Source organism: Lampetra planeri, chromosome 31 (assembly GCF_965212315.1).
Source record: "Lampetra planeri chromosome 31, kcLamPlan1.2.h2, whole genome shotgun sequence".
Taxonomy (NCBI): domain Eukaryota; kingdom Metazoa; phylum Chordata; class Hyperoartia; order Petromyzontiformes; family Petromyzontidae; genus Lampetra; species Lampetra planeri.
In genome coordinates, this window is record NC_136137.1 from 5,917,633 (window position 1) to 5,945,535 (window position 27,903).

General features: G+C 44.8%; 1 protein-coding gene across 2 annotated transcripts in view; it reads left to right on the forward strand.

Moving 5' to 3' along the window:
• The first annotated feature begins 1,612 nt into the window (after positions 1-1,612).
• The window catches only part of LOC144729147 (rho GTPase-activating protein 12-like), a 47,591-nt gene continuing 21,300 nt past the window's right edge, over positions 1,613-27,903 (forward strand). For both annotated transcript variants that reach the window (XM_078609124.1, XM_078609125.1), the window contains exons 1-7: positions 1,613-2,110; positions 16,226-17,167; positions 22,794-22,874; positions 23,200-23,382; positions 24,551-24,706; positions 25,516-25,593; positions 26,269-26,403. In XM_078609124.1, the coding sequence (XP_078465250.1) occupies positions 16,307-17,167; positions 22,794-22,874; positions 23,200-23,382; positions 24,551-24,706; positions 25,516-25,593; positions 26,269-26,403 (1,494 nt within the window). In that variant the 5' untranslated portion in view covers positions 1,613-2,110; positions 16,226-16,306. The remainder of the gene's footprint in view (positions 2,111-16,225; positions 17,168-22,793; positions 22,875-23,199; positions 23,383-24,550; positions 24,707-25,515; positions 25,594-26,268; positions 26,404-27,903) is intronic.

Genomic DNA, 27,903 nt, shown 5'->3' on the forward strand with positions numbered 1-27,903 from the left:
ACAATAATGCATCAACGCCCATGTGAGCACGACGTCACTTATACGTGAGAACTTGTAGTGTTATGCTCTGTATAACTGCGCTGCATGACCAGCGGTGACATGCCCAAGCAGCTTCTGTTTGGCCGGATAAAGGGGGATAAACGACCACGACACGAGCTGGGCTGATGCGATACGAGAGGATGTGGGGCTGAGTGGACTTGCCGAAGATTGGTACCAGCGGTGTCAGTATCGGCCTTTGTGGAAGGAAGTTCGTGAAGGACGCAGCTACTGGGCAGCTGGAGGCAGTCGCCCCTCAAGCAACAACGGAGGACATTGGAGCGACGCTAACAACAAGATCACATACAGCAAGTTGGCACAGTAGGGGGCACAGGCGGTGCATTTTGCCAGTCATCTCAGTCAGTCAACCCATGGCACCTGGCTCTCTGCTGACCGGCCGGAGGTCAGCAGAGAGCCTAAGCCACTTCACGTGACCGGCCTAAAAAAAAAAGAGTCCACCAGGTCTGGCACAGGCGCCGTGGTGATGTCCCCGTCACTTAAGTGGCGTTTGTTGTTTGTTGTTGTCGCCGTTCCCACACCTTTGCGCGGACATCAATCGACAAATGAAAAGGAAACTTTGCCCCCGAGAGACGTGACGTTTGGGGGTGGAATGCCGAACGTCACGGGGCGGTCCGGAAGAGGGGCGGCAGTGGTTGAGGATGAATGGGATGGAGGGAGGAGGAGGAGGAAGGGAGGGAGAGAGGAATGATGGGGAGGGGGAGGAGAGGAGGGATGGTGCACGGCAATGCACGCAAGTGCGTTGAACTTCGTTCGCACCGTACGCAGTCGGAGGTGTGATGATGATGTTAATGATGTTGGGGATGATGATGAGAGATGATGGCGCGGGTTAAAAGTGGGGATGCTTGAGGTGGTGGCGGAGAGGGATGATGATGTTGGGGGGGGGGGGATGGTGGGGGAGTTGGCTGGGTGGGGGGGATCAGGGGAGGGTGGGGGGATGGGGGGTGTGGAGGGGGGGGGGTACACGGGAGGGGGGGGGGTCACGAGAGGGGGGGGGGGATGGGGGAGGGAGGGGGGATGGGGGCCGGAGAAGGAGGGGGGGGTGGAGAGGGAGGGGGTGGAGAGGGAGGGGGGGGATGGGGGTGGGGAGGGGGGATGGGGGTGGAGTGGAGGGGGGGGAGAGGGAGGGGGGGAGAGGGAGGGGGGGAGAGGGAGGGGGGGGAGAGGGAGGGGGGGGAGAGGGAGGGGGGGGAGAGGGAGGGGGGGGAGAGGGAGGGGGGGAGAGGGAGGGGGGGGAGAGGGAGGGGGGGAGAGGGAGGGGGGGGGAGGGGGGGGAGAGGGAGGGGGGGAGAGGGAGGGGGGGGGAGGGGGGGAGAGGGAGGGGGGGAGAGGGAGGGGGGGAGAGGGAGGGGGGGAGAGGGAGGGGGGGGAGAGGGAGGGGGGGAGAGGGAGGGGGGGAGAGGGAGGGGGGGGAGAGGGAGGGGGGGAGAGGGAGGGGGGGGAGAGGGAGGGGGGGAGAGGGAGGGGGGGGAGAGGGAGGGGGGGAGAGGGAGGGGGGGAGAGGGAGGGGGGGAGAGGGAGGGGGGGGAGAGGGAGGGGGGGGGCCACCCTTTCCTCCCGGGGTGCGCCCCGGACCGAGACGTTCAGTGGGCCAGGGGCACAGCGAACGAAGCGGACGGATATCACCAACACAGTGAACCACCACAGCCGGCAACAACAACACCACAAGACACGGCACACCACCACCAAGAGAGGCATAGCCGGTGTGTGTGTGTGTGGGGTCACAGCGAGAGGTTCAATTAAAGTTTATCTTCGGGAACATTACAACAACACCACGTTACTTGTGCCTTGGCTTGTAACGCTCGCTAACGAACAGTGCTGACTGTATTACTTCTCGCTACATGGACGACGGAGGGGTGTTGGACCGAGCATAGCAGGGCCGAGCTGTTAGGATTCAAGAAATAAGAATAAATATCCATCGTGAAGTGGTCCGTCGACTTTTGTTGGAGTACAGTACGGTGGTTTGTGTGGTTATTAACCACTGTAGTCGCAATGCACTGCCGTGCAATGTTAGCGGACACGCGTGTTTGCCTTTTCGCATTCTGGGACCTTTAAGGTAAGCAACACACACACATATACTACATATATACACCTGTCTTACAGTATAGTAACGTAAGCCAATGATGTGAATGTAATTGTATCGTGGTCGGTCTCGGAATCGCGAAGTGCTGAATTCTCCACGCCAGGTTTACTAAAATAACTATTGTGTCCATGTACACCTTACAGTGTTAGTAACTTGAGATAATGTTCGTGTAATTGTATCGTAGTCGGTCTCGGACTCGCAAAATGCTGGACTCTCCGTGGCCAGGTTTACTACAATAACTCTGCAGTCCGCCCTGTGTCCATAATCACCCCAACTCGGCCACCAGCTCTAGCAGAGGTTAAGCCTGGATTAGTGCCTGGGGTGGTGGTGGCACCACCACCACCAACAACCACCACCACCAACAACCACCACCACCAACAACCACCACCACCAACAACCACCACCACCAACAACCACCACCAACAACCACCACCACCAACAACCACCACCACCAACAACCACCACCAACAACCACCAACACCACCAACCATCACCAACCACCACCAACAACCACCAACACCACCAACCACCACCAACCACCACAAACCACCACAAACCACCCACCACCAACCACCACCACCACCAACCACCACCAACGCAGCAACATCCGTCGTGTTGTACTGCACTTCTACGCGTCCACGTGCCAGAGATCTCCGCCAGCGTGGTTGAAGTTACTGGTCAACTTGAACGGCGTTGGCTCCGAGAGGGCCTCGTTCAGCAAGTGGGTTAACGCGGGGCCTGGTTTGTGATATTTGAGAGTTCGCTGTTGTCGAAATGTTCTAATTGTCATTGTTACTGTGTTGTTATGGTACGTACTATTGTGCACTGGTGATTTGTAAATACTATACGGAACAATAGTAAAGTGCTCAGAGGCGTGCCTTTGGGAATAGTAATTAGGTCTCGATATTGGTGGGAGTTAACACTTTGCATGTAGCAGCATGGTCCAAGATTTTTGACCCTCTATTGGAGTTTTGTACTGGGGAATATTCCATAGGAGGATTAGTGTCCAGAGGCTGGACTAGCATATAATACGTGGGTTTCCCATTCAAATGTTATACGCAAAGACATTCTGTTATATCCCATTGACTCTCAATGTGAAAACACGGGTTTGTTTCTTTAATCAGGAGGGTTCTATGCTAATGAGATAATACATTTTACTTGGTATGCTAATATAGAGACAGAAGCTCAGAATATACAGAATAGTCTACTTTACATGGCATCCATCCACGCAGTACAGTACTTTGTACTATATAATTTAACCGGATGTCCTCGAAAGCACCTGTTACTGTTTACATAAAACACATAAAGTATGTTTTTTTTTAATGACACTGTTGAATTAAAAACTTAGGGAACATGCCACTTAAACCATTTTTCGTAACAATAATTTGTAAAAATATATGGTTCCTTAGATGTTACCGGCTTAGTAATGTACAAATGTCCCTACAGGCTTCTGTCAAGGTGGGTGTAAGCATTTTTCAATGCTGGGTTTAAAATGTCAGAAATTTTTATTGAATGAGTGTTGTGTTGATATTAATAAATGCTGTCTTTTACTGTCCTGACATTTGAACCCTTCCTTTTGATCCAGCCCTCATAGTTATTGCCAACTCGAGATGGCACCTGCTTGTACTGTACACAATTAATGTGTTAACGTGGCCTTAATGAAATACTGAATACACCATCGTGTGGAATTGCGCAACATGGTATAAAGTCACCAAATACCGTGGGTGTTAGCGTAAAACTAAGACTCAAGATTTCTGGCATTGTCTTGAAAACTGAGGGCATAGTTTGTGCACTTTCATGGTTCAATTTATTAATTTTGCCATGAGGTTTCCACTGATCGTCTGCATTTATCCACCCAAAAAGTGGTGAAATAGCGGTTTCCACCAACAAGCGATTCCAGTGTCTAAAGATGTAGGGTGTAACAACCAACGTCATGCATATTGGTCTTTGAAAATGGAATGTCTGCTCAATCATTAGTCATAACATGTTTGGGTAAAACAACTTTGGGTGTTCATCTTTGGACAATTGTGAGTCAGAGGTGAGGTACATTGGGGCCACCCCTTTTGTGTGGGTCGTTTTAAAATCTTACTTCATGCTCGTCAATGCGGGTTGGTGAAGGTTGGGGTGGGGGACATCCGAGCATAGTACAGTACAACAATGAATGGTTGCTGCTCTGCCTTCCGCTGATAGTAGCATCCTTGAAATGTGTAGAAATTTCAGCGATCCCACGTTTGGGACCGATGAGAATAGGAACAGAAACTGGTGATTTCTCATCCGTAGCATTTGAAGAAGTATGAATTTAGGACCTCTCCTACATTACTACCAAACCCGTGCCATGTGTCTGGAAATTCACATTTAGTTGTGGAGGGTTTTGTTTTCAAATCAAACAAGGAGCATTCTTCCTCTTCTAAGACGAGGTTGAAGCCAGAAGGTGAGTGCGTAGCACAGGAAGTTGATGAACCATATGCATCCTTGGAAAAAGCCCAGAATCATGCCTTTCCAGATGGCCCACTGTTGTGCCATCACCAGATTATTGTCGTACCTGCACGTCAATTAACTCTAAATGGTTATTGACACAATAATCGCAAAATCGTAAAGTTTTCCATGGCAAAACAAATGGAGCAGTACATCTTCTCACTAGGCATATAGGTCATAATTGCTATTTCGCGTCAGCTACGGCAATGTTTAATATTATTTTGTCTAGGAGTGCCACGCATTGGCGTAAACCGCACTTCCGATTCGTACTGGTTGGCTGCGTACGGTGCGGAAGAAGTTCAACACACATGCTTAATGCCCGACTGCCCAAAACTTGATTAAAGTCTAGCTTTTTAAATCCTTTGTATTAAGTTCACTTGCTTGCTTGCGCGCTTACGACCGTGCAAATCTTTCGGTCGTTTTTTAACCCACTTCCCGTGATCCAATCGAGCTGACATTTTGCACACAGACTCGTTGTGCGTGACAATTTATTTTGGTGAAATTTTTTTTTTTCCATAATTTGACACTTTTTAGGAAAAAAAAATTATATTTAATTACCAATTGCTTAATGGTGGCAGGCAATCATCTGACCCATAGGTGGCAGCCATCTCAAGCCAGAGGACGAGAGGACTCTAGCCGCCACGCATATAAAGGATTTATAGTGAAAAACTTGGTTTTTACGGGTTAATTTTTTGATGACGAGCCTCTTATGTCCGTCATGCTGACCACATATCATAAAACTTTGAACACAGTACGTAACCGTGCTTACAAAAACATCAGTCACGTTTCTAATCAATGCTGGATGAAGAAGGCCTTCCGCCAAAGGGCTTCACCTTTTCTTACGCTCTTGCAATGCAGCGTTCCGTTTAATACCTGCACACTCCATCTCCACGGTTGATTTCATCTTAGACATGTACCCATGTTTCAAGAGAGTGAAAATATTTGAAAGTTGCCACTAGAAACAAAAACACAAAAAAACGTGCAAGTTCTCTTATTTTTTTTTTACGTTACATTACAGTTGGTGGATACACACAGAATATGGTTTGGTTGAAAACTATCGGGGCGTTGTAAACTCACTTAAACAAAATGTTTGCACATGTTTTATATCACTACTGTAATACCGGTATATGCACTGTATGCAATTTACATCACACCTTTACGTGTGCGCCACAGGGCTTGGCACACTGCAGTAGAGAATTGAGTTTACCTGCGTTACATAATGCAAATTATACACATGTATTGTGTTTGCGTACTGTATTGCCACTAGCGAGCCAATAACCAGGTGCATTTATTTAAGTTCTTGCTCACACACTACGGGGTTTTACGCACACTTCAAAGTTGACTTGAGATATTTTGTGCCACTGCACCTATTCTGTGGATGGTTTTCGGCACAAGGTAACGCAGGTGTGTACTGTAAGTCCATGAATACGTTTGTATTGCAGCACATGAGTGATATTTTATGGCTATCATCATGCATGTATGTTGAACTTTTTTCGCACCGTACGTAGCCCAGCCATGCTAATCATAAACCATTCCCTGTGGGGGTCAATGGCTTTCCCACGCTGTCATAAAGCCCCTCGAAGTCCTGTGATTGCATCCTCCGCATGAACTTATTATCTAATCGCTCCATCTCTAGGGCAGTCAAGCCTCCTTTTTGGTGTCTTCCTTCGTGATGGCAACCACTTGCTGTCACACGTTTTTGTTGTTGTTGTTTTATCCACCTGCCATCATCCCGGCTCGCGAGGTTGTCCTTCCTGAGCCTTCTCGCTCACTTTCATTCACGGTCAACGTGATCGTCTCTGATTTGTGTTTGTTCCCTGATCCATTTTGTCCCCCCCCTTTCTCTCTCTGCCTCTCATTGTCATTCCAAGCATGCATCTCTCCATGCCTCTTTGTGTACTTTTGTTTGAATGTACTGTCAACTGTACTCTATTATACATCTATATTGCTTCGTTATGGTCAAATATTTAAAGTACACTTCATTATGCATGATAGTATTTTAGTTTGAGTTGCTGCGTAGACAACTGCCATATTTCCTGTATGGGCTTCGTATGTACCTGTATGTTGGATTTTTTTCGCACCGTACGTAGCCGACCGACCGTTATCAGCCGTCATTCCACTGCTGGATGAAGGCCTCAAACAAGCCATCCGCCACCCATTGCACACATTATTTGATACGACGTCTTTTAAGCCACCGACGCACGACCCCGATGTCATCGCTCTCATCTCCTCGGCGGATGAGTTCCATTCCTGTCACTCACTCCTTGGCCATCATCCCCTTCGAGCGACGTAACCAAGCCGAAACCCACTTAATTTTTGTATTCACACTTTGAATGATAGCTTTGCACATGCTCTCGAATGTGTGTGCTCCCTCCTTTTTGTAACTTAGAGCGATTTTGAGCGTGCGTTTTCCTCTGCTTCTTTCGCACGGTTTAAAATGTTTTCTCTCTCCGATGTTATTATTGTTACTTGACCATGTTTCTCAACCGTATGCCATCATCACAGGTAGTACGGAATAAATAAATAAACCCCAAAAAGTTTCCATTAAGTTAATTTCAGTGAAGTTTTTGCAATGGCAGTAATGTGCTGCTGTGTTTTCTGTTGCAGTAATTGCATACCTGTCAACCCCTTATCAGTGCCTACCTCCTTACATTTCAACGTTCATCCTACAAAGTCCCATCACAAGGGAGCAACACAAACAAATCAACAAAAATATGTATTTGCTCGTATTGAAACGGCTGTACGCCGTATGGACCTGAAAACTCAATTTCCCCGGTACAAGAATACGGCGCAAACCGTATGGGTTGACAGCTGTGGCCTCGACAATACGGGGGTGTCCAATGAAACGTGACTCCATTATGAAAGGATTATAATTGGGAAGCAGTTTGATCAGTGTGGTTGAAATGTTGGCAGGGAATGATTCCTCACGTTCGTCAACAGAACGAGAGTGTGCGATAGCGGAATGGCATCGAGCACAAATGACAAGCTCAACACATTCGTCGATGACAACACCCAAAAAGGAAAAAGAGAGATACAATGCAATCGGTGATTCTGTTTGGAAGATGCCATCTGCTGTGAATAACGGCCATTATCCCTTTTTTGCACTTAAGTATTTACAACGTGAAATAGGCCTGAGTGCTCTGAATATGAATATTACCACACACAAACAATGCAGCATTTTAATCGCAATGTCCGTTGTCTCGCGGCTATTACCAGCTGACAAAAGCCCACTTGCTTGAGTTCGGCCTCCTCTTTTTTCTTGTCCTTTTTGTCATTTTCTTTCTTAGTCTCAGCTCTGCACGTCAAGCAAAAAAAACACGGTCGCAAATTCGCCAAATTGTCCAATGCAGGAGGACGCTCTCTAAAAAAGGGGCGCTTTTGGTATTTTGTGAGGCTTTTTTGGATACATTGGCATTTTCAAAATAATGATAATTATACCTACAGACCAATTCAGCCCTTATTGGTCACACCGTGTCCTAATACATTTCAACGTTCATCCTGCAAAGTCCCATCACAAGGGAAGAAACACAAACAAATCGACAAAAATATGTATTTGCTCGTATTGAAACGGCTGTACGCCGTATGGACCTGAACTAAATTTCCCCGCTACAAGAATACTGGGTGAACCGTATGGGTTGCCAGGTATGTGACATTGCTATGTTTGGCCCAAGCGTTTCACTGCTGTGGGTAATGAGCGTCTGCTGCCCATTAACAAAGGACCCATGGTGCCGAGGAGTGGCAATGGTTTACGGTGGGTGTGTGCGTGTGTATCTTTGCACGACACCGGACTGTCATGCCCAAGTTATGAGTTTTCACAAGGCAATGGGACACAAAACATGCCCATCCATCGAAGTTGGTGTATTCAGTAGTGCACTGTAATACTGTGCTGTGTTAATAGGATTATTTTGTGCGGTGGTGGGGGGTGGTTGAGGGCTGTCCTTTGTACTGCTGCGGATTGCAAATGCACACAGAGAAATGGACGACCTTAAACTTAGTTTAATTGATTGATCAATCGGTTTTGTATATACATTTTTTTATGGTGTGGGTTTTCATACACAGCCCTCTTGGATCTTGATTTGAAGCTTTCGTGACTGCAGGAATTCATGTTCTTTGGGTCTCGATTTAAAGCTTTCGTGACTGCAGGGATTCATCTTCTTGGTTTTTTCGGTAAAGTCACGTAGAAGGGAAGTAATAAAATAATAAAAATAAAACATAATAAAATAATTCTCACGACGTTTCGGCCACAACGCAAGCAGCCGTCCTCAGGTGAAGAACATGTCTGTCGATAAGACAGACGGCTGCTTGCGTTGTGGCCGAAACGTGAGAATTATTTTAGTATGTTTTATTTTTATTATTTTATTACTTCCCTTCTACGTGACTTTACCGAAAGAACCAAGAAGAAGATTCTTTGGGTCTTTCGGTAAAGGCACGTAGATAGGTTCAAAGAAAATAAAAAAAACGTATTTGAACTTCTATCAACGTGACTCTACCGAAAGACCCCAAGAATATGAAGCCATCTTGGCTTTCCGCTTTACAACCTCACCTGCACACCAATTTTTTTTACACCTTTTTGTAATTTGCACTGTTTGTCTTCCGCTTGTATTTGTGTGTGTGTGTGTGCGAGCAAACAGTAAAACGCACTTCACTGCACACGGACCAGAGGATCAATTTGTCCTACGTAGAAAACACGCACGTGCTTTAATTAGCACGCTTATTATAATCCGAAAGCATGCCTATGCGTTGTTTTTTGCCCCTCTCCATCCTTAAAAACGCCACTAACCGTGCACGAATACGAATCGCAGCAGCAGCAGCCATCGGCCACAACAACATGCATGGGGGCCTAAAACCTGTTGGTTCACCTTTCTTTTTGGCAGAACATCCGTGGCATTCGGTATGTTAATGTGCGGCGCTCGACAGCGTCTGCAGAAAACATGTCTTGCGGTTATTTTCATGTCTGCACAGGGAAAATGGTGTTGGGTATGTTCGCAAGCTGTAAAATTCAGGTGTGTGCATGTGGACAGTGCACCAACCTCCATGTGCATACATGTACTCCCACATTTGTTAATCCACTGCTGGATGAGAGCACCCTCCCCCACACCTGAGCGTACTTCACGCTGGTCTGTGCGGCGAGAGAAGCCTTAGGCGTTGGCGCCGCAGAGTAACCAGCAATGGACAGGCTGGTCCAGATGTCTTGTGACCCACAAATAGTTGACCCCTAACCTTTCACCCCCCCCCCCACCTTTGCACGTTAATTTATGTTTTAAATAAACCTTATTTGAAAAAATATATACTTTTTTAAGAATTAAATGGAGGTCACAAGACATCTTGACCACCCTGTACTGTACAGTTAATTTGCCGCACTATCCTATGCTGTCCACAATGTTTTTGCTCGGCAGCCTATAGCACCTGTTTATGTGCATGGCGATCGCCCATCGAAGCACCACCCGGAGACTCAAGCCTGCTTAGCTTCCCGAGATCCGATAAGACCGGGCGCATTCCAGGTGATTTGGTCATAGGCATATGTAAAGTGTGTGCGCGTCTTTGACTGCCTGGGAGGATGGTGGTGCATGTGTAATGCTGTACAGTTGTTGGGTTTGGCAGTGCTCTTTCGGCGGTGTTTTTGGAGCGGGTCGGCGCAGTCCACCGCTTGGCTCTCTCGCGTGATTTCGGGTTGTCACCGCATGTTGTTCAGCATGATGTCCGACGATTCGCTCTGCGTGCCTCTTCAGGAACCCAATTAAGTTGCTGAAGAAGCTCCCCAGCATGTGGAGCGAATTCACCGGTCGTACTGCGCGTTACTGCTGGTGTAATAACCACCATAACACAGTCGACGTATGTATGCTGAACTTCTTTCGCGCCGTACATAGCCAACAAACGAGGTGAAAGTTTGCCTGGCATCATTCGCAAGAATAAGCGAATGTCTGCTGATGGCAGGTCCCGAATTTTCAAACTTCAAAAAATTACCTGAAAATTAGTAAACTGGTGTTAGACGTAGTAATCATCACCCCTACCCCCCTTACTGGCCCCAAGATAGCTTGCAAATGAGACTAACCTGGTTTCTTGAGTTCTCATACCTGTCAACCCCTTGTTAGTGCCTACTTTATTGCAGACCAATTCAGACCTGATTGGTCACCCCGTGCCCTTATACATCTGAACGTCCATCCTATCTCCTATAAAGTTCCATCACAAGAGAGAAACACAAACAAATAGACAAAACAAGTGTTTCCCATATCGAAACGGCTGTATTCCGTATGGATCTGAACACTCAAATTTCCCTCTACAAGAATACGAGTAAACCGTATGGGTGGACAGCTCTTACCTGGTTAAACAAAATAAACTTGAAACTTGGGTGCATCCTCTCCCTTGGCTGCCATTTCCAACAGTCGTGTCTATTAACCATCTTCCGACCTAAACGTGTGTTTTTAACATAGCAGTATTACGTGTCTAATTTGCAAGTGTTCCCTGATACATGTGTGACTCTTTCTGTTTTCCCTGCTGCTTTGCACACTTTTTGATTTGTGCGCGTCACTGTTTTCTTTTCCATAAATCATGGCGGGTTATATTCACTGGTCGAAAATTATCTCAAAGTGCTTCATCCTGGACATCATTTTGATCATAATCAACCTTCAACATAGTAATTACCATGTACTGTAGTATATGATGTGATAACTATTGATGGATGAAGTCCTCCCCATGCCACGTCAGTTATGAGGGTTATTGACCATACTTTACCATACTGGTCCACTGCCACTTGGTGAAGGGCTTAGGTGCAGGATCAGTTCGCACATCATTGGTGTTCACCACTGTGCCACCGTTCCACCTCGGTTACCATGAATTCTGCCGTGTGTGTCAAGGTATGTCTGAATACATTGTGTCGGGAAAAGTAGTGCACACCTGTAATGTAAATATATGCATGAGATTTCTAACTGGCGAGGCTAATTAATGTCCTTGTATTTAGTAGCTTGTCCATCTATGGATTTGTGAGTCTAATTTGTGTGGATTTATTTCTGGGTAATTTTATCTCTTCAAAGAATCAAAATACGGTAGTCGGCTGAGGAATGGCCATATATTATCAAACATGATCAAGGGGCCATCTGAAATAGTGCAGTATGAGACTATCCTGTATAAACATAGGACAGTACATTATTAATGTGTTCCGGATGTCGTGGGTTCGATCCCAACCTGTAGTTTGCATGTTCTCCCCGTAGTCACGTGGGTTTTTCTCCACGTCCTCCAGTTTTCCCCTCGACAGTTAATTTCATGCGTCTAGATTATTTTGCTGCTGTGGATTTCCACGTGATGATAAACCGCTTAATTGACCTATGGCTGAGTGAGCCTTACCTTGTAAGATGCAAATTTTTTTTAGTTTTATTTGTGTGTATTTTTAAAGTGACTTGTTTACCGTTCCTATAATTTACACTCCTATCATGTTTTTGTATTATTTATTTGTTGCAACGTTCTGACTTGCCCCAACTGGATCTTTGTGGAAAAGAGCTTTATAGCTCATCGGATTCCTCCAGTATGTGTAAATATTCAGATGCTAATATATTTGTGTGATTAGAACATGTATTCGAAAATGTTAAATCCCAAGGCTATACGGTAGAGCACGGCATTCTCAAACGTTCTACTGTCATAGTGTTCGACTGTTATCGATTTAGCTCTTATTTCAGAGCTTGAACAATGTCATTTAAGTTGGTTAATCAACCAAAAATTTTAATAGACTGCATTTTTTGTGGTTGATTACTCGGGCCACTTAAAAATTGGTGGATGCCCCCACATCCTGCCTACTGAAGGCAGGAAACCCCCAATAACCCATGCCCAGTGTGGCATGGCTGATAATGCTGCTGATGATGTCACCAAGCCCCACCCATCACCTACCATTCAGCGGCACACGTAGGAACAGATTGTTTGACTGCTTGGCAACTACTACTTATGTATGTCAAACATGTGTAGAACAGCACGCGAAGAGTGTGACTTAGTCGTCACGTTGACACCCACGAGATGTGAAAGTAAATGAACTACAGGTTCGGTGGATCACGTGTAATTGTCAACTCTAGTGACTGAATTTGTGCTTCCTGGTTGACAGTGCAACGAGCTGAAGGGGGGCATGACCTTTTGGCTCATAAATTTAATATTTAAAGTCAAATGCCTACAAGAGAGCACTGTCCAAAAGTAATTTTACCGGGGGCAATCCACTGCTGGGTGAACGACTCACCATTGCTGTGTTTGTCGTGGGGGTTGTTTGACTATACTTCGTGCTGGTCAGTACGGGTTGGTGAAGGGGGGTGGTGGCGGGGGGCCCGGCAATGGTTCAGATATCACTCGGCACTCACGCAAGCTGTGGTCGGGAATCGAACTCGGGAAAGCGAGTGTGTGTGTCACAGTGCACTGACCATTTGGCCATCGCTCAACGCCCGAGAGTTTGCATGTTGTTTTTTTGTGCTATTTTGTTACTTTCATTTTAGGTGAAGATAGAGCGATGCATTCCTTGCGAGCGATGGTTGCGCAACGTGTGTAAACAACAGAAGCAAGCAATTTGAAAACTTTTGCCTGTTTCTTTGTGAATTTCAGAAAAAATTGGCTTTAAAATGTTGACACTTGATGTGAACGTTGATGCGAATAATTAACAAGTACACTTTGGTGTTCAATAAATATAAAGCAATAATATGCGTGACTCTTGGAAAATCTACCCTTTTTGGGAAGCCCTGTATTTTATTGAGATGTGTTCGGCCCAACTTCATTGAAATGTCGGGTGTAATCCAAAAGTTAACATGTACCGAGAAGGGGATGGTGACCGTGGGCAAGAATAGCTACTGAGGTGCAGACAAAGGAGGGAATGCCAAAAAGGATGTCCACTGCAGAGATGGAGCGATGAGATCGGGTTGTGTACAAAGGTGGTTTGTTACACTGCAGGACACGTGAGGAATGGTGACGGCTTGCGGAGGGAGGCCTTCATTCATCCAGCAGTGAATCGACCATGTCTGACGACGATGATGATGATGATGATTTCGATTTAAAGCTTTCGTGACTGCAGGGATTCATCTTCTTGGTTCTTTCGGTAAAGTCACGTAGAAGGGAAGTAATAAAATAACGTCGTGAGAATAATTTTATTATGTTTTATTTTTATTATTTTATTACTTCCCTTCTACGTGACTTTACCGAAAGAACCAAGAAGATGATGATGATGTTCATTAATACAGTGCTGTTTCTTCATCAGTCATACAGAAGAGGGTATTTAAAAAAAAATTTGACCTGTTCTTGTCCGTTATCCTCTTATCTGTGAGAACTGCTATCTGCGGTAGTCGGCAGATATGTTTGCGGATTTTTTTTGCTTTCGCGTGCCAGCAGTTAAAGGGGGTGATTCCTAGCATTGGTGAGTAACTAACTCCGCTTGCGTCGCACGATTACGTGGCGAACCACGTAATGAGGTTCTAGGGGTAATGACTTAACGTGCTGAACTGGGAAACAGTGCGATGGTGTGATGAGGTTAACTGCCTGTGGTCAAATGGCCTGGAATGCGCCCGATCTCGCCAGGTCTCCGAAGCTAAATAATATTGAGGCTGGGTAGTGCTTGGATGAGCGAAAACCATTAAAAAAAATGTGTTAAAGGCCGCTTGCAGAGCCACGCGGTGGGCAACAGATGGCAGTGACATCCTTTGTTCTAAACTTCTATGCTGCCCGCCATCATCAACTTGCACTGACAAGCTGAGTGAAGTATGCTTAAATAATGGTCAGCTTTCCATATGGTACGGGCAGGTTCTCATCCAGCAGTGGATCGACAAATGGCTGTACATGGGCAATGCGATTAACACGGTTGTTCACCGCCTGCGTGGGCCGTCGTGGTTGAGACGTCTCGTGTGCCTTTTACCACAGCTCAGTCTGCCCTGAAACCTTGTTTTTAGTTTCTCCATTATTTATTACAGTTAGTTCTGATGATTTTATTGGAGATATTTTTTCCACACGTGCAGATCTGTTGACGACAAGCCCATTTGTAACAACCATTGGAAATTAATCGCTGGAAACGATAGAAGATCTTGATATCGAAGGCTGAAAAGTAGGGCGCAAGATAAACAATGAACTTGACTCTGCTTGTAACCAACTACCTCGTGTCTGGAGTGCACGTCCAAAATTACAACGTCTCCGCTTTGGTGGCTGCTCAGCCTTGGTTCCTTATATGTACTGTTATGATGGCGAGGAGGTCCAGTGGTTAGTGTGCTTATGAATCTAGGCTTTGTGGTTTGGAAAACAACCTCAATTTCTTGATAATGCGCTGTAGGACCTTATCAAATATGTGCACCATCTGCCAACGCGTGAAAAGTTTACATGCATTTGCAATTGTTTTCTCATGCCATTTCGGTTCAATTTTGCTGCTAGATGGAAGCCTGTCCACTGCCGTATTGATGATTGTTTTTTTCTACTATATTTCCCCCACTGTATAACTGCGGGTTGGTGAAGGTGGGTGGCCAGGGATTGCTTTGTATGTCACTCGTAGCTCATGTTCGCAGTGGCGGGGAATCGAAATCGGATGTCTGAGTTGGTAGCGCAGTGCGCCGCTGACCACTGTGCCACAGCTCCGCTCAAATGCCGTGTTAAAACTCCGTTGACTATTGAAAATAAAAAAATATTGCATCCCTTGAACCGTTTGGGAAAATAAGGAAGCACTTTGTTTCTATCAGTTGTGTCTGCATCTTTCCAGACAGGGAAACACAAGTTTGGAGAGAGAAGTGGATTGCATCGTTGCAGGGTGGAGCAATTTGTCAATCCTTTTAGCAGTATACATTTATCGTGCCCTTTGCATGATAAACTCTTAATTGACTGGGAGGTGCTGCTCCCATCCAAATTTCAGACGATCTGTAGTCTTGCCTCCTCTAACTGGTGTTCTCGTTATCCATGACCCCAGTGTTTTTGACCTGATTACGGATGTGAGGAGGTGTAACTGGTGCAGACGACTTGAGGGAGCTCCGAGCCTTGTGGAGTTGTCGCCCGAGTTTTGTGCGATATCACCTCCGTAGATCTCCCACGTGTTTTCGGGTTGTTTCCGCACGTGTCGTTCATCAGCATGTCTGACATGTTGCACCTCGTGCTGGGAGGTTCTTCACGAACTGAATTTCAAGTTATAACCAGAAAACAAACATCGCAGAGCGACCTCTCCTTTGTTTGAATTTAATTTTAAAGTGTTCATACTCTTAGTTCTTTCGGTAAAATTAAACTGTCACAGCAAAATATTTTTTTATTATTTGTATTGTTTTATTTCTATTAATTTTAATTTAATTTTTTTTACCTACGTGACTTTACCGAAAGAACTAAGAGTATGAATCCTTGCAGTCACGAAAGCTTCAAATCTAGAATTAATTTTAAAGTGAATAAACTTTTAACTTTGTCAAAGCCCGCCGCACTTGTGACACAATGAGAGTGGCATCAGGAAGTACAGGGTTGATGCACCATACCTTGTTTTTTATGTGTTTTTATCTCTGCAGATACCTCTATTATAGGATGCATCGCTCATCCACTGTATCCAGAGATGTTAGAATATATACATCAGAGGATTGCAGATACGAGGTGTTTCACTGTGCGTAACGGAAAAACAAATGTTTTTTTGTTTTATCATTACAGATGCAACAACGCGTTCTGCCCGTTTGCTGAGAATTTCGTAGCACCTTGCGGAAAATGACATCGAAGTAAACAAAATAAATCATGTCAGTTACTGGCAATGATGAGAAACCAGGGGGGAGAAAGCCAAGCCCTCCGAGCAAGGAGAACGGTGAACTTATCGTACGAGCTGAATATGACTACGAGTACACGAACACCAGTGGCCGCGTGGTGACGATCAAGGAAGGCGAGGAGTTTGAGCTCCTCAAGAAGACCAACGGCGACTGGTGGCAAGTCAGGCGTTTCGGAGAACGCAAACCCATCTACGTACCCGCACTCTACGTCGTGGCGGTGCCGCGAAAGCTCGAGGAGGATTCGCGAAGGCTCGCGCGAGATGACGCGCAAATCCAGGCAAGCGACGGCCCAAAACCTGGCGAAGAAAAGAAGAGGACTCACTTCGAGGACATTCAGAAAATCAAGGAAGACCTTAGGCTTTCAGAGTCTGCCAAGAGGTCTGCGGAGGATGTCCGAAAACCTCCGGAGGAGCCGAGGAATGCGTCGGATGAGCCAAGGAAGGGGGGCGACACGTTGCCAAGAAAGCTAGGTGACGGCAGCAAAAGGGCGCTGATGCCACCACAGGTGCTCATGAACCTGAAGCACGTCATCAACAACAACAATAACGCACCGGCAGAGCAGCAGCTGAAGACGACTAGAAGCAATGACAAACCCGTGGAAGATGGCCCCAGGATAATTTCGGTTGCCGGAGGACCGCAAGCCGCCGATCCGAGCAAACCGTCGTCTCCGAAGATGCAGTGCGCCTTTGTGGTGATCGGCCGCGAGAACGCCGAAGGTGTTAAGGGGAAGAGCAACTCCCTTCCGGGGCATGCGGGGGGATTTGTACGCCAGTTTGACGCCGTCACCCCTGGGAGCAGCATGGACGATCTGAGTAGCGGCAGCAATGCACACGTGAGTAAAAGCCGATCCCTTTTATATTCCAGTGAGTTATGGGGTGGATCACTGTGATATGAATCTTAAGTCGCCGTGTAAATGCTTGCTCTTGCCACTGCTCAACTTAGGGGGAGCTCTGGAGAGCCCCGCTAGAAGGTATTTTGTACTCTTCTTCCGTGCAAAGACGGTCACTGTGTCGCTTTCAGATGCACTTCTGTGGCCGTCTGGGACGCTTTTCCGATATTATGAATCCACTGGAGCTATGCACTTTTACATGTGGATTGAAAACTAATTTATTCAGAACTGCTTTTTGTGTTTAGTTTGTTGTCCTTGCCCCCCGCACCTCCGATTAGCAAGGTTGGCTACGCAAGGTGCGAAAGAAGTTCAACACACATACATACATACATGCAGGCCTCACATCTTGGAAAAGGTGGGAGCACCCACACTTTACCTCCACCACATTCGATCGGCCGATCGACTAACTGCGCTGTATCCATTGATACTGCTGGGTTGACAGGAGCAGGGGGAATTCAAGAAATACTGTGCAGGGAGATGGAACCATCGACCTCTGGATTGTGAATCCAGCATGCTAACCATTACACCACAGCAGCATCCGTTCCCCCAATATTCTAGGTCTTAATTTTAGCTGTGTTTTGTATGGGTCGGTGACCCCCGGAAAGGATTTCCCCTCCTGGCAAACACCAAGACTTGCCAGCAAACTGGAAAATATATTGTGTGAAATTAAGCAATGTTGTATCCTGTGCATAAAAAAAGTACTTCATGTCTATTTTTACAGGAGGCAGATGAATTTACGGTTATTCATTCGTGTTTATACTGAACATTACGGATGAAACAGTGCATCAAATGAGGCTAATAATATATATTTTTGTTCTGCATTCACAACGTGTGCATCAATGTTGTGTTTGAAAAGCCTATTTTATGAAAATCCTGTGGTATTATATTTAGGGTATGGTATGAATAAAACTACAAACTAGACAGGGGGTGGGGGGAAACCACATTGAAAATAACGCGGTAAAAACAAAACACAAATTATATATTTTTTTAGTAAATCGTGACCCTGAATGGTAAGAATAGACGGGCCAGTGAATGGTTGCATGCTTGCCAAACGTGTGGGTAGGAATGTGTTTATACAAATGTTGGCTTCATCGCCTGTTCACAGCCCCGAGCCATTGGTGTACATTCCACATTTCTATGGCAGGTACCAGTCTCAAAGAAAGATCGCTAAAGACCAACACCAAAGTGCCACTCATTTTAAATAGCACTGTGAAGATTAATGCCCATGACTGAATTTGTCAAAATGTGCTTGATCTCCCTGAAGCTAGGCAACATTGAGCCTGGATATGACCACAATGCATGCCAGGTTGTTATAAGCTGCTGCGTGGTTACGTGGTGGGTGGTAGCCAAGGGCAGTGCAGTGAAATCCACGGTTGTACCTTACTTCATGTTCCCACATCTATGTGCCCTGCCTTCACCAAGCCACATTCACCAGGGGGAAGCCTTCCTTTATCCAGCAGGACAAAGTATTGACAAGTGGCTAGACACAATAAGACTAATAAAGCCTGGATATGTAGCATGAATATCGTTAATGTATCTTTCAGGGTTTTTTTTATCTCCAATAAGAAATAACAATTCGATTAGAATGTGCTAGTTATTTTGGTGAACAGCCATATGCCATTCTATTCAAAGGTTTATTGTTTGTAGGCATAAAGAAAAGGCAACTTGTGATTCCTTTTTAAATGTTTGCGAGCTAATTAATTTCTGTTGCGCCTGCAATATCAAGCGACATCTTTGCCCGCACATTAATCGGCTTTGTCCATATTTTAGAACGTCACGCGTGCTTCCTGTGTAAGCTGCGCCGCTAATCTGATAGAATAGTCCCCACGCGTGTGCACGAGAGAACCGTCAACACGGTCAGAGCGCAGGGTGCTAAGTCGACGGGCTGCATGCTGAACTTCTTCTCCACCATACGTAGCCAACCGTGTTAATGGGAGGTGCAGTGTTGAGTCTGGGTAGTGTTGAGTCTATGGGTAGTGTTAGTCTGTGGGCAGTATTTATGTTTGTCGAACTTATTTCGCACCGTACGTAGCCAACCGTGCTTATTGGAGACGCTGCGGAAGGACAAGAAACTCAACACACAAAGCAGTTCTAAAGAAATTAGTTTAACATTTTGAGAAGTGAGAACGAAATGAGTTTTCAATTTCTTGAGATGTGACCAGTTCACCTCTGCCAGTGGTTTTGTGGGTAAATTTTCCATTACCTTGCACGAATGCTGACATTTAAACATCTAGAAATATACACACGTTATGAAAATGCATGAAAAATGTAACCTTCACATTTTTTATAGTTTATATGATAGTTTAGTAATTGTGGTAAGCTGATCGTAACAGCGACTTGTTAAGTATTAGTTTTGGCCCACTGGCTTCAGAAAAAATGGATGGTTTAATGTGAAGGAAATTCTCCTTATAAGCTCAAGATCGGTGAGTTTTGTTTAATATTGCATATATTACATAAATGGGGAAATTAAAATAAATTTATATCTAAAAGCAGTCAAGAGTTGACAGAATAGGGGGCGGTATGAATATTCATTGTCCCAGAAGTGAAAACAAATAAAAAACACAGGTAACCACCCCCCCACCTCCCTTTTAGTAAGTAAGTACATTTATAAACGCGCAATCCTTACGACCTGGGTTCACTACGCGTGGCATATAGACGACAAAAATTCGATTTATAATGTGCCTGTGGAAAACCCATTGAGACTCAAGGCTGTGCTGCACACAATCCTCTCCAACGGCATCTGCTTATCCACCGTATTATTTTAAAACGTGACTCACATCACATGGCAGTCTTTTTGTAAATTGTAGGATGAATAAGCAGTGCCCGGGGCTTCAGGCAAATATTTTTTTTTATCAAAGATAATTTTTTTCGTAATTTTCCCGTTCACGTAAATGCATGTATGATAAGCGTCCACATTACACCTCGTTCGTAAAAAATTGGTACAGCGTTCTAGGAAGAGTTCCCTGCACACAAACATACTCGGGATGTGATTATTGGTTTTTTACCCTTCTATCTGGCAACAAAACTGACACCTTTTTTACAAGGAGTCATGTTTACATAGACCACAATACCTGCAGTCATAATACAAACCGTGCGCCTTTTGGCGTCATCTGGTCCAACCCATGTGAGACTAGGCTCTAAGGAAAGCTGTCTCGGGTATGGACCAATCAACTTCAAGGACAGTGCACATTATCAGAGTTATGTTTTTTGTTTGCATTATGACTGCAGGTAGTGTGGTCTATGTAAACATGACTCCTTGTAAAAAAGGTGTCAGTTTTGTTGCCAGATAGAAGGGTAAAAAACCAATTATCATATTTTTACTGGCAAATGAGGTTCCAATGGTATACTCGGGATGTGTTCCCTATTTTTGGAATAATCCAAAAAGCATCCGAAAATCGGGGCCGAGATGTGGCATTTGGAACGATCAGAAATGATTTTTGTTACAGTGAAGTCAGTGGATCGGGCGACGTCACTTTATTTCAATGGCTGGAGATGCATACAGTTATTGCAACAATGTAAATGATTAGAAACTCTGAAAAACAGTTCCAAAGTTGACCTTAAACATCGGAAATCTTTAAATCTGAATATTGTTCCAGATACATATGCGATAAGCAGCCTGTTATGTGTATACAGTACGTTTATGTAACCACATCTCCAAATGCTGTTCGTGGAAGAGTAACATGACTTCATGAGAGCCTAACGGACAATTATTTAGCTCACTTTCTCTTCCTTTTCCTAATTCAGATCAGTTACCCTGATAAGTTTAAGTCTTTTCCCAGGAAACTGCATAACACTGCACAATCCATGCAAATATTTAATTAACCACGTGTAAAGATCACAACCTGTGTTCTATTGGATTATGTACATCTTAAAATATATACATCAGTGTTAATCTTTCATCAATACATTTGTGCCATCAAAATATAAAGTTCATGATCAAGGTTTTTGGGTTAGATCGCGTAGTATAAATGTGTCGTAACTCTCCACCACCCGACACGGCCAATTAGTAAGGGATTTTTCACGTAAACAAACGCCAATTAGTTACTACTTCAGCCCACCGGTGTGTTGGAGAGTAAATGCGCAACATATACAATTTTAGTAGTACGACGTTTCGCTGGTAATTACATCCAGCATCATCGGGTGATTTGCCAAAATAGTGAAGCAATCCACCTGCTTCCGGTCTTAAATAGTGCAGGATGATGTCATCACGGAACCAAATACTCTCAAACACAACAGTCGGCAGTTGAAGGATATGCTTGCCAACAAGGACACTCAATTGATTTCGATAACGTTGAAGTTTTGTGTCAAACGAATTAGTACTGGCCAAGAATAATTCGAGAAACCGTTGAAATTTAGAGAAATAAAAATATTTAAACTGCTCTGACAGCTACAGGCTTAGTGCAGCCTGGAAGCATATCAATATGTAATACATCTTACAATTACAATTCCTTATAGAGGAAACACATACTAATTCACTGATTACTAATCTATTATATAATTACAATAACCCCCCCCATCCTCGTATTTTATTTAAGGCCGGAAGCAGGTGGATTGCTTTCACTCTTCTGGCAAATTGTCCGATGATGCTGGTTGTAATTAACAGTGAAACGTCGTACTACTCAAATTGTAAATGTTGTGGATTTACTCTCCAACACACCGTTGGGCTGAAGTAGTAACTAATTGGCGTTTTGTTTACGTGAAAAATCCCTCACTAATTGGCTGTGTCGGGTGGTGGAGGGTTACGACACATTTATACTTACGCGAACTAACCCAAAAACTTTTATTATGAATAATATTGGTCATGAAAGCCTTTGTGTTTGGAAAGAAGCTCAATATTTCTATAATTTATATTTAAGCAATAATTGAAGTGTAAATTTAGAACTCTGTGCCAAGAATGTAATGATTGGTGCTTTGAACTGAATTATAAAATTGTCACGACCTTGATGTGTTATGTACCTACCATTTGCTGTTCTCTAAAGTGAAGGTGGAATGATGCAGAAAATCAGGAATTAATATACATTTAATCTCACGATGTACCTATCAAATTGTGCGTGTAAAAATCTTATGTGTTTACATTCATATTAGTTGTATGTATGGCAGTATAAATGGGTACACCAACACAATCGATTGGCAAGTGGTGTGGGGTGGGGTAAAGTGTGATTGCTCCCACCTCTTTCAAGATGTCTGGCCAACATGGAAGACTAGGCCAAAATACCCCTGAGAGGCGCTGTCTAACCCTTCATCGAGTAGAGACTCTTCTGCCAGCTGTTCCACAAGCAAGCAGTTACTTGTGGAACAGTTGTAGGTATTTCGTCCCTAGTTGGTTCACGTGCTCCCTGATTCATGAATCGAATCTCGATTCTGTTCGGGCCATGAATCATTACGCGTCTGATGAGGTTCGTTGTGGAATTATGTTTGCTTCATGTGTGGCATTCGGGTAACTTCCTTTGAAGGGCACGTGTGATTAGCTTACCGGAGTTTTGTGAATGCTAAAAATAAATGTTTTAAATTGTTTCCTCTATGTAAACGCAGGTAATGCCCTTGATAATTTTTTCATTCTGTTTTTCAGCAAACTCCTCCGAGTGGGGATCTACCGCCCAAGGTGAAGAGGCCTGACTCTCCAGTTTATGCAAATCTTCAGGACCTAAAGGTGATGTCTGGCATTTTCATTTAACCTAATTTTTTGTGGGAATTTTTAAAATGAAAATAAACGGTCAATTGTCAATGTTGCTAGATGAAGGCCTCCCCCTGCCATGTGTTGGGTATGGGGGTTGTTTGAATATATTTCACAATGCTAGCACAGCTTCTTCTGATGCGGTCGCATTTAGACACGATATACATCCACAGCATTATTGCATGCTATATAAACAATAGACTGACCCTTGACTCCAAAGTGCTGGATTAAAAGCGCATCTGCACATGACTCATTATTTAACACAATTCTTCTCTTCGTCTCTCTCTTCCTGTGCGAGCAGCTAATGTGTCCCACTACTTCCCTGCCACAGTCCACTGTTGCTGGAGGACAGATTTCCGGGGATGGCTGGGAAACACTCTTTGATGCAAAATCATCGAGACACTACTACTACAACCGTATCACGCGCGAGACCTCCTGGAAGCCGCCACGCAAGCAGGGCCGCGATCCTAAGTCTGACCAAAATGTATGTCCGATCGTTGCGGTGGCGAGATGTTAATTCCCTCGCCTGGTATACAGGTGGTCGTGGGTTCAATCCTGACCCTTATGCCTTTATATTTGGAGTTTGCATGTTATCCCCGTGGTCGCGTGGATTTTTCTCCAGGTCCTCCAGTTTTTCCCTCCACATTGATAAACAACGTGCGTTTATAGTATTTGGCTGCTATAAATTACCGTACCTCCTAAAAGATATATTGTAATTTTTTAAAAATAGTTTAGTTTGTTTCTTTTCCACAATTTTATCCCGATAAGACGCATAATACATTCGGATCTCTCGGAGCAGAGGCAACCATTCATGTTATAGAATGGCCCACAGAAGTGGATATTATAGAGCTTCCTCTGAGGTACCTTAAAATTACCTCTCCTGGTCCACACAATACGGGCAGCACTTTCCCTCTGGCCCTGTCAGCACATGACAGTCAAACCAATATGTTTAAGCCCCAGAGATGAAATTTAGCCATTTTAAGTCGGAGAACCAAATTTGACGTAAAGTATTTTTTGTGACTTGGGCTGAGATTATCAACGTAGAAAACTTGAGAACCCGTTTAATCACACTATTTGGTGATGGTGCATTGGCAAGCACGTTTAATACAAACAAACTCAGGACATTCATCGATGGCTTTGCCTAAAAGGAAAAAAGTATATAACCGGTAAATAAATGGTGATGTGAAGAGTTATCGTGCACTCCCCCTGCCCACCCCACCCCCCTCTAGTTACGGACGGACAGACGGATGGACAGAACTAGTGCATAAATACTGTACACCTTAGTTTTAAAAACGTAACAAATGTCACCATCATTTTTCTTGGTTCTTTCGGTAAAGTCACGTAGAATGGAAATAATTAAATTAATAAAAATAAAACAATAAGGTAAAATTCTCACGACGTTTCGTCCACAACGCAAGCAGCCGTCCTCAGGTGAAGAACAGGGCTTTCGGAAAGACAGCGTCCTTCACCTGAGGACGGCTGCTTGCGTTGTGGCCGAAACGTCGTGAGAATTGTATCTTATGTTTTATGTTTATTATTTTATTATTTACCTTCTACGTGACTTTACCGAAAGAACCAAGAATATGAATTCATGCAGTCACGAAAGCTTTAAATCGAACAAATGTCACCATCATTGTTTTATTCCTGTACAGCGGATTGTCTCCCCGACGGACGAGCCGTTACCACCACTGCCAAAAGAAGAGAGTAGTGAAGTTGTCTCGGACAGTGGTTACCTACCTGATTGTTGGGGGCGGTTTTTCGATGAAAATGGAGATGAATTTTACATACATCAGAGGTCACCGGTCAAGGTGAGGTTTGGTTTGTGGCACAAAAATAAAGACAAAGATCCCCCCCCCCCTCACCCCCTCATTTGAGGCTGGGTCGACCTAGGGGAGGCCCAGGACCGGTTCAGATAATCGCCTCGGATAATATTGGCTGTGAACGGGAATCGAACTGGGGTCACCGGGTTCGTAGCACAATGCGCTAACCACTACACTACCGCTCGCTACAAAACACGACTGCTTCCCTACACTACCGTTTGTGGAACACACAGGCACATGCTACAAACACAATACTGTTTACTACTGTGTAGGTTTTAGTGGCTGTGCCGTAGTACAGCTGTCGATGCGTTTAGGGCTGTATCACATGTTGTCCGATGGTGTTTGCTAGGTGTTAATGAGTCACTTCTGTACAACATATGCAAAGCGAAAAACAGGCAGCAGCAGCTGCTACATTATAAGGGGAGGTTCATGTAACAACGTCCATTGTAGGCATGTCCCTCTGTGCTCCAAGGTTTATGTTGCCCACCGTCATCAACCCGTGCTGACTACGAAGTTCCCAAATATCCCAGTGTAGGGCATCCTGGAAGGACAGTGATTTTGAGAGTTAAGACTAAGTGACACATTACTTGATAAATAAATTAAATTAATATGATTTAAAACACTACATACCAAAAAGGGTGGAATGGTGACGCAGTGATTGACGTACTACGCTATCAACCCATCAGCCTGAGTTTGAATTCCGGTCACAGCTAAGATCAGAAGCGACTGATATATAAAGAAACAGCAGTGGCTCTGTCATGTGACGAGTTTCAATAACAATGGTTGTTTGTCTGCAGTGGTGGAAGTCCAAGGATGACACCGGTGAAGTTTACTACTACACCGAGGATGGGCGAACTGAATGGGAACTTCCAGAGGTTTGTGCGTGTGTGTGTCAATGAGTGGGGAGTGGGAGTGCAGCGATTAGCTCACGCTGCCCTACGAACCCGGCCACCCGAGTTCGATTCCTGCTCACAACCAACACCAGTGACAATTATCTGAATTGGTCCTGGGCCTCTCCTAGGTCGACTCGGCCTCAAATGAGCACCTTGTGCGTTGTGTAATTATCACCACTGGGGAGACGAAGGCGGCCGGGCGTGGTGCTGGCCACCCATTTCATCGTGTGCCATGCCAGCCTTCATAGGTGTTCACTCACAGAACCTGCCCCAACAGTCTGTTAAGGCCTTGTTCATGAGTAAATTAATTTATAGCTGCTTGACATTCAATGCAAATGTGCACGCGTTACGCGAGCATGCCTGCAGTGTGGGAAGCCCGAACAGTTTGACTTATTTGACTAGAAGAGGGCAGACCGTCCTTACAGGATGGGACTACGGGACACTCGCACGACACGCGATACCTGGCAGACATCTGCCACTCGCCCGACGCCAGCGTGGCGAAGCGTGGTCACCCAACTCCTGCGACCCACATGGTGTGGGGTGAGGCCCTCATCCAGCAGTGGATTGACAAATGGACATGGTGGCGACACACCTAAGTACGTCTTACATGCGCGTACATTTACAATGATGTGTTTCCCCCCTCCCCCCCTTTTCTAGGATCCATCGGGATCAACCGGTGTCGAGTGGTCACCTGACCATGATCTTGCAAACACGGTCCCCGATCATAAAGTGTTGCCACCTACCCCACGTGCGAACGATGCACCTAGCCACAAGATTGACCATGAAACTAAGGTAAGGCTCAATGCTATTTAGCCCTCCGATGCGCTTCCGGGTTGTACCGCCCGCGTGTTGCGTTCAGCACGATGTCTGACATTTCGCTGCGCGTCACTCTTGACAAATGAGACTTATCCTTGGTCTCTTGCGTTCTGACCTTGTTGAACAATACATTAATTTGAAAACTGGGAGCTCCCAGCGCTGTTCTTTCGGAACAATGCGCGGTACAACCTGGTAATACGCGGAAACCTGTGTGGGTGGTGAAGATCAATGTTTTGTTTTTTGTTGTGGTTTTATGTTTTCTATTTTTCAATCGAAATTATTTTGTTTGCAAGTGAAATGTCTTACCATGTTATTGCTCATAATGTACAAACAATGCTACCGTGTATCGTGTTTTTGATTTTAAAAAATTATATAATATACTCCATCCTTTACATAATTGAGTAAAGCTGGCCGATTTTTGTATGATTTCCATGGTATTGAAAATAGTTTTTAAAGAGGAGGAAGATGAGAAAATCTTGTTATTTTCAATATTTCACTTATTGATCGGGAAAAAAAAATAATGATCATTATTCGCAGACATCTGTCTCAATCCACTATTCGGATGAAGACGTTCCCACGCTGTGTCAGTCATCAGGGTTATTTGACCTGACTTCCTGGTCGATGCGCATTGGTGAAGGGCGCGGCCAAGACTGACTGCTTCAGGATATCACTGTTTCACTGTTAGCCCTGACCAGGATTCTAACGCTTGCCCTGAATGTTAGCCATGGGCTCCGTATTGAACTCAGGAGTGATTGGCCTATATTTTGACTTTAAACTTTCGTGACTGCAGGAATTCATATTCTATGGTTCTTTCGGTAAAGTCACGTAGATAGAAAAAATAATGAAAAATATTCACTTTATTTTTATTCTTGATTTGAAGCTTTCGTGACTGCAGGAATCCATACTCTCTTTGGTTCTTTCGGTAAAGTCACGTAGTTAGAAATAAAATAGAATAAAAAAATCACGACGTTTCGATCGCAACACAAGCGGTCGTCATCAGGCAAAGGAGTCGGCCTCTAAAGGCAAACTGTTTATAAAGGTTTGGGACTGGGCGTGGCCCAAGTGTATCAACAGCACCAGGAGCATGGATGGTGCACAAGTGCCAATGCAGCAACAAAGCCAATGCAGCAACAAAGCCAATGCAGCAACAATACCAATGCAGCAGCAATGCCAATGCAGCAGCAATGCCAATGTAGCAGCAATGCCAATGCAGCAACAATGCCAATGCAGCAACAAAGCCAATGCAGCAACAATGCCAATGCAGCAACAATGCCAATGCAGCAGCAATGCCAATGCAGCAGCAATGCCAATGTAGCAGCAATGCCAATGCAGCAGAAATGCCTACGTGACTTTACCAAAAGAACCATAGAATATGATTGGCCTATGTTTTTGCTGGCTTTGTACCTCAGGCTAAGCGCCGTCAACAACAGAGATTATTCCATCCCCATTGCTTGTTTGTGCGGGAATAAATTTTGT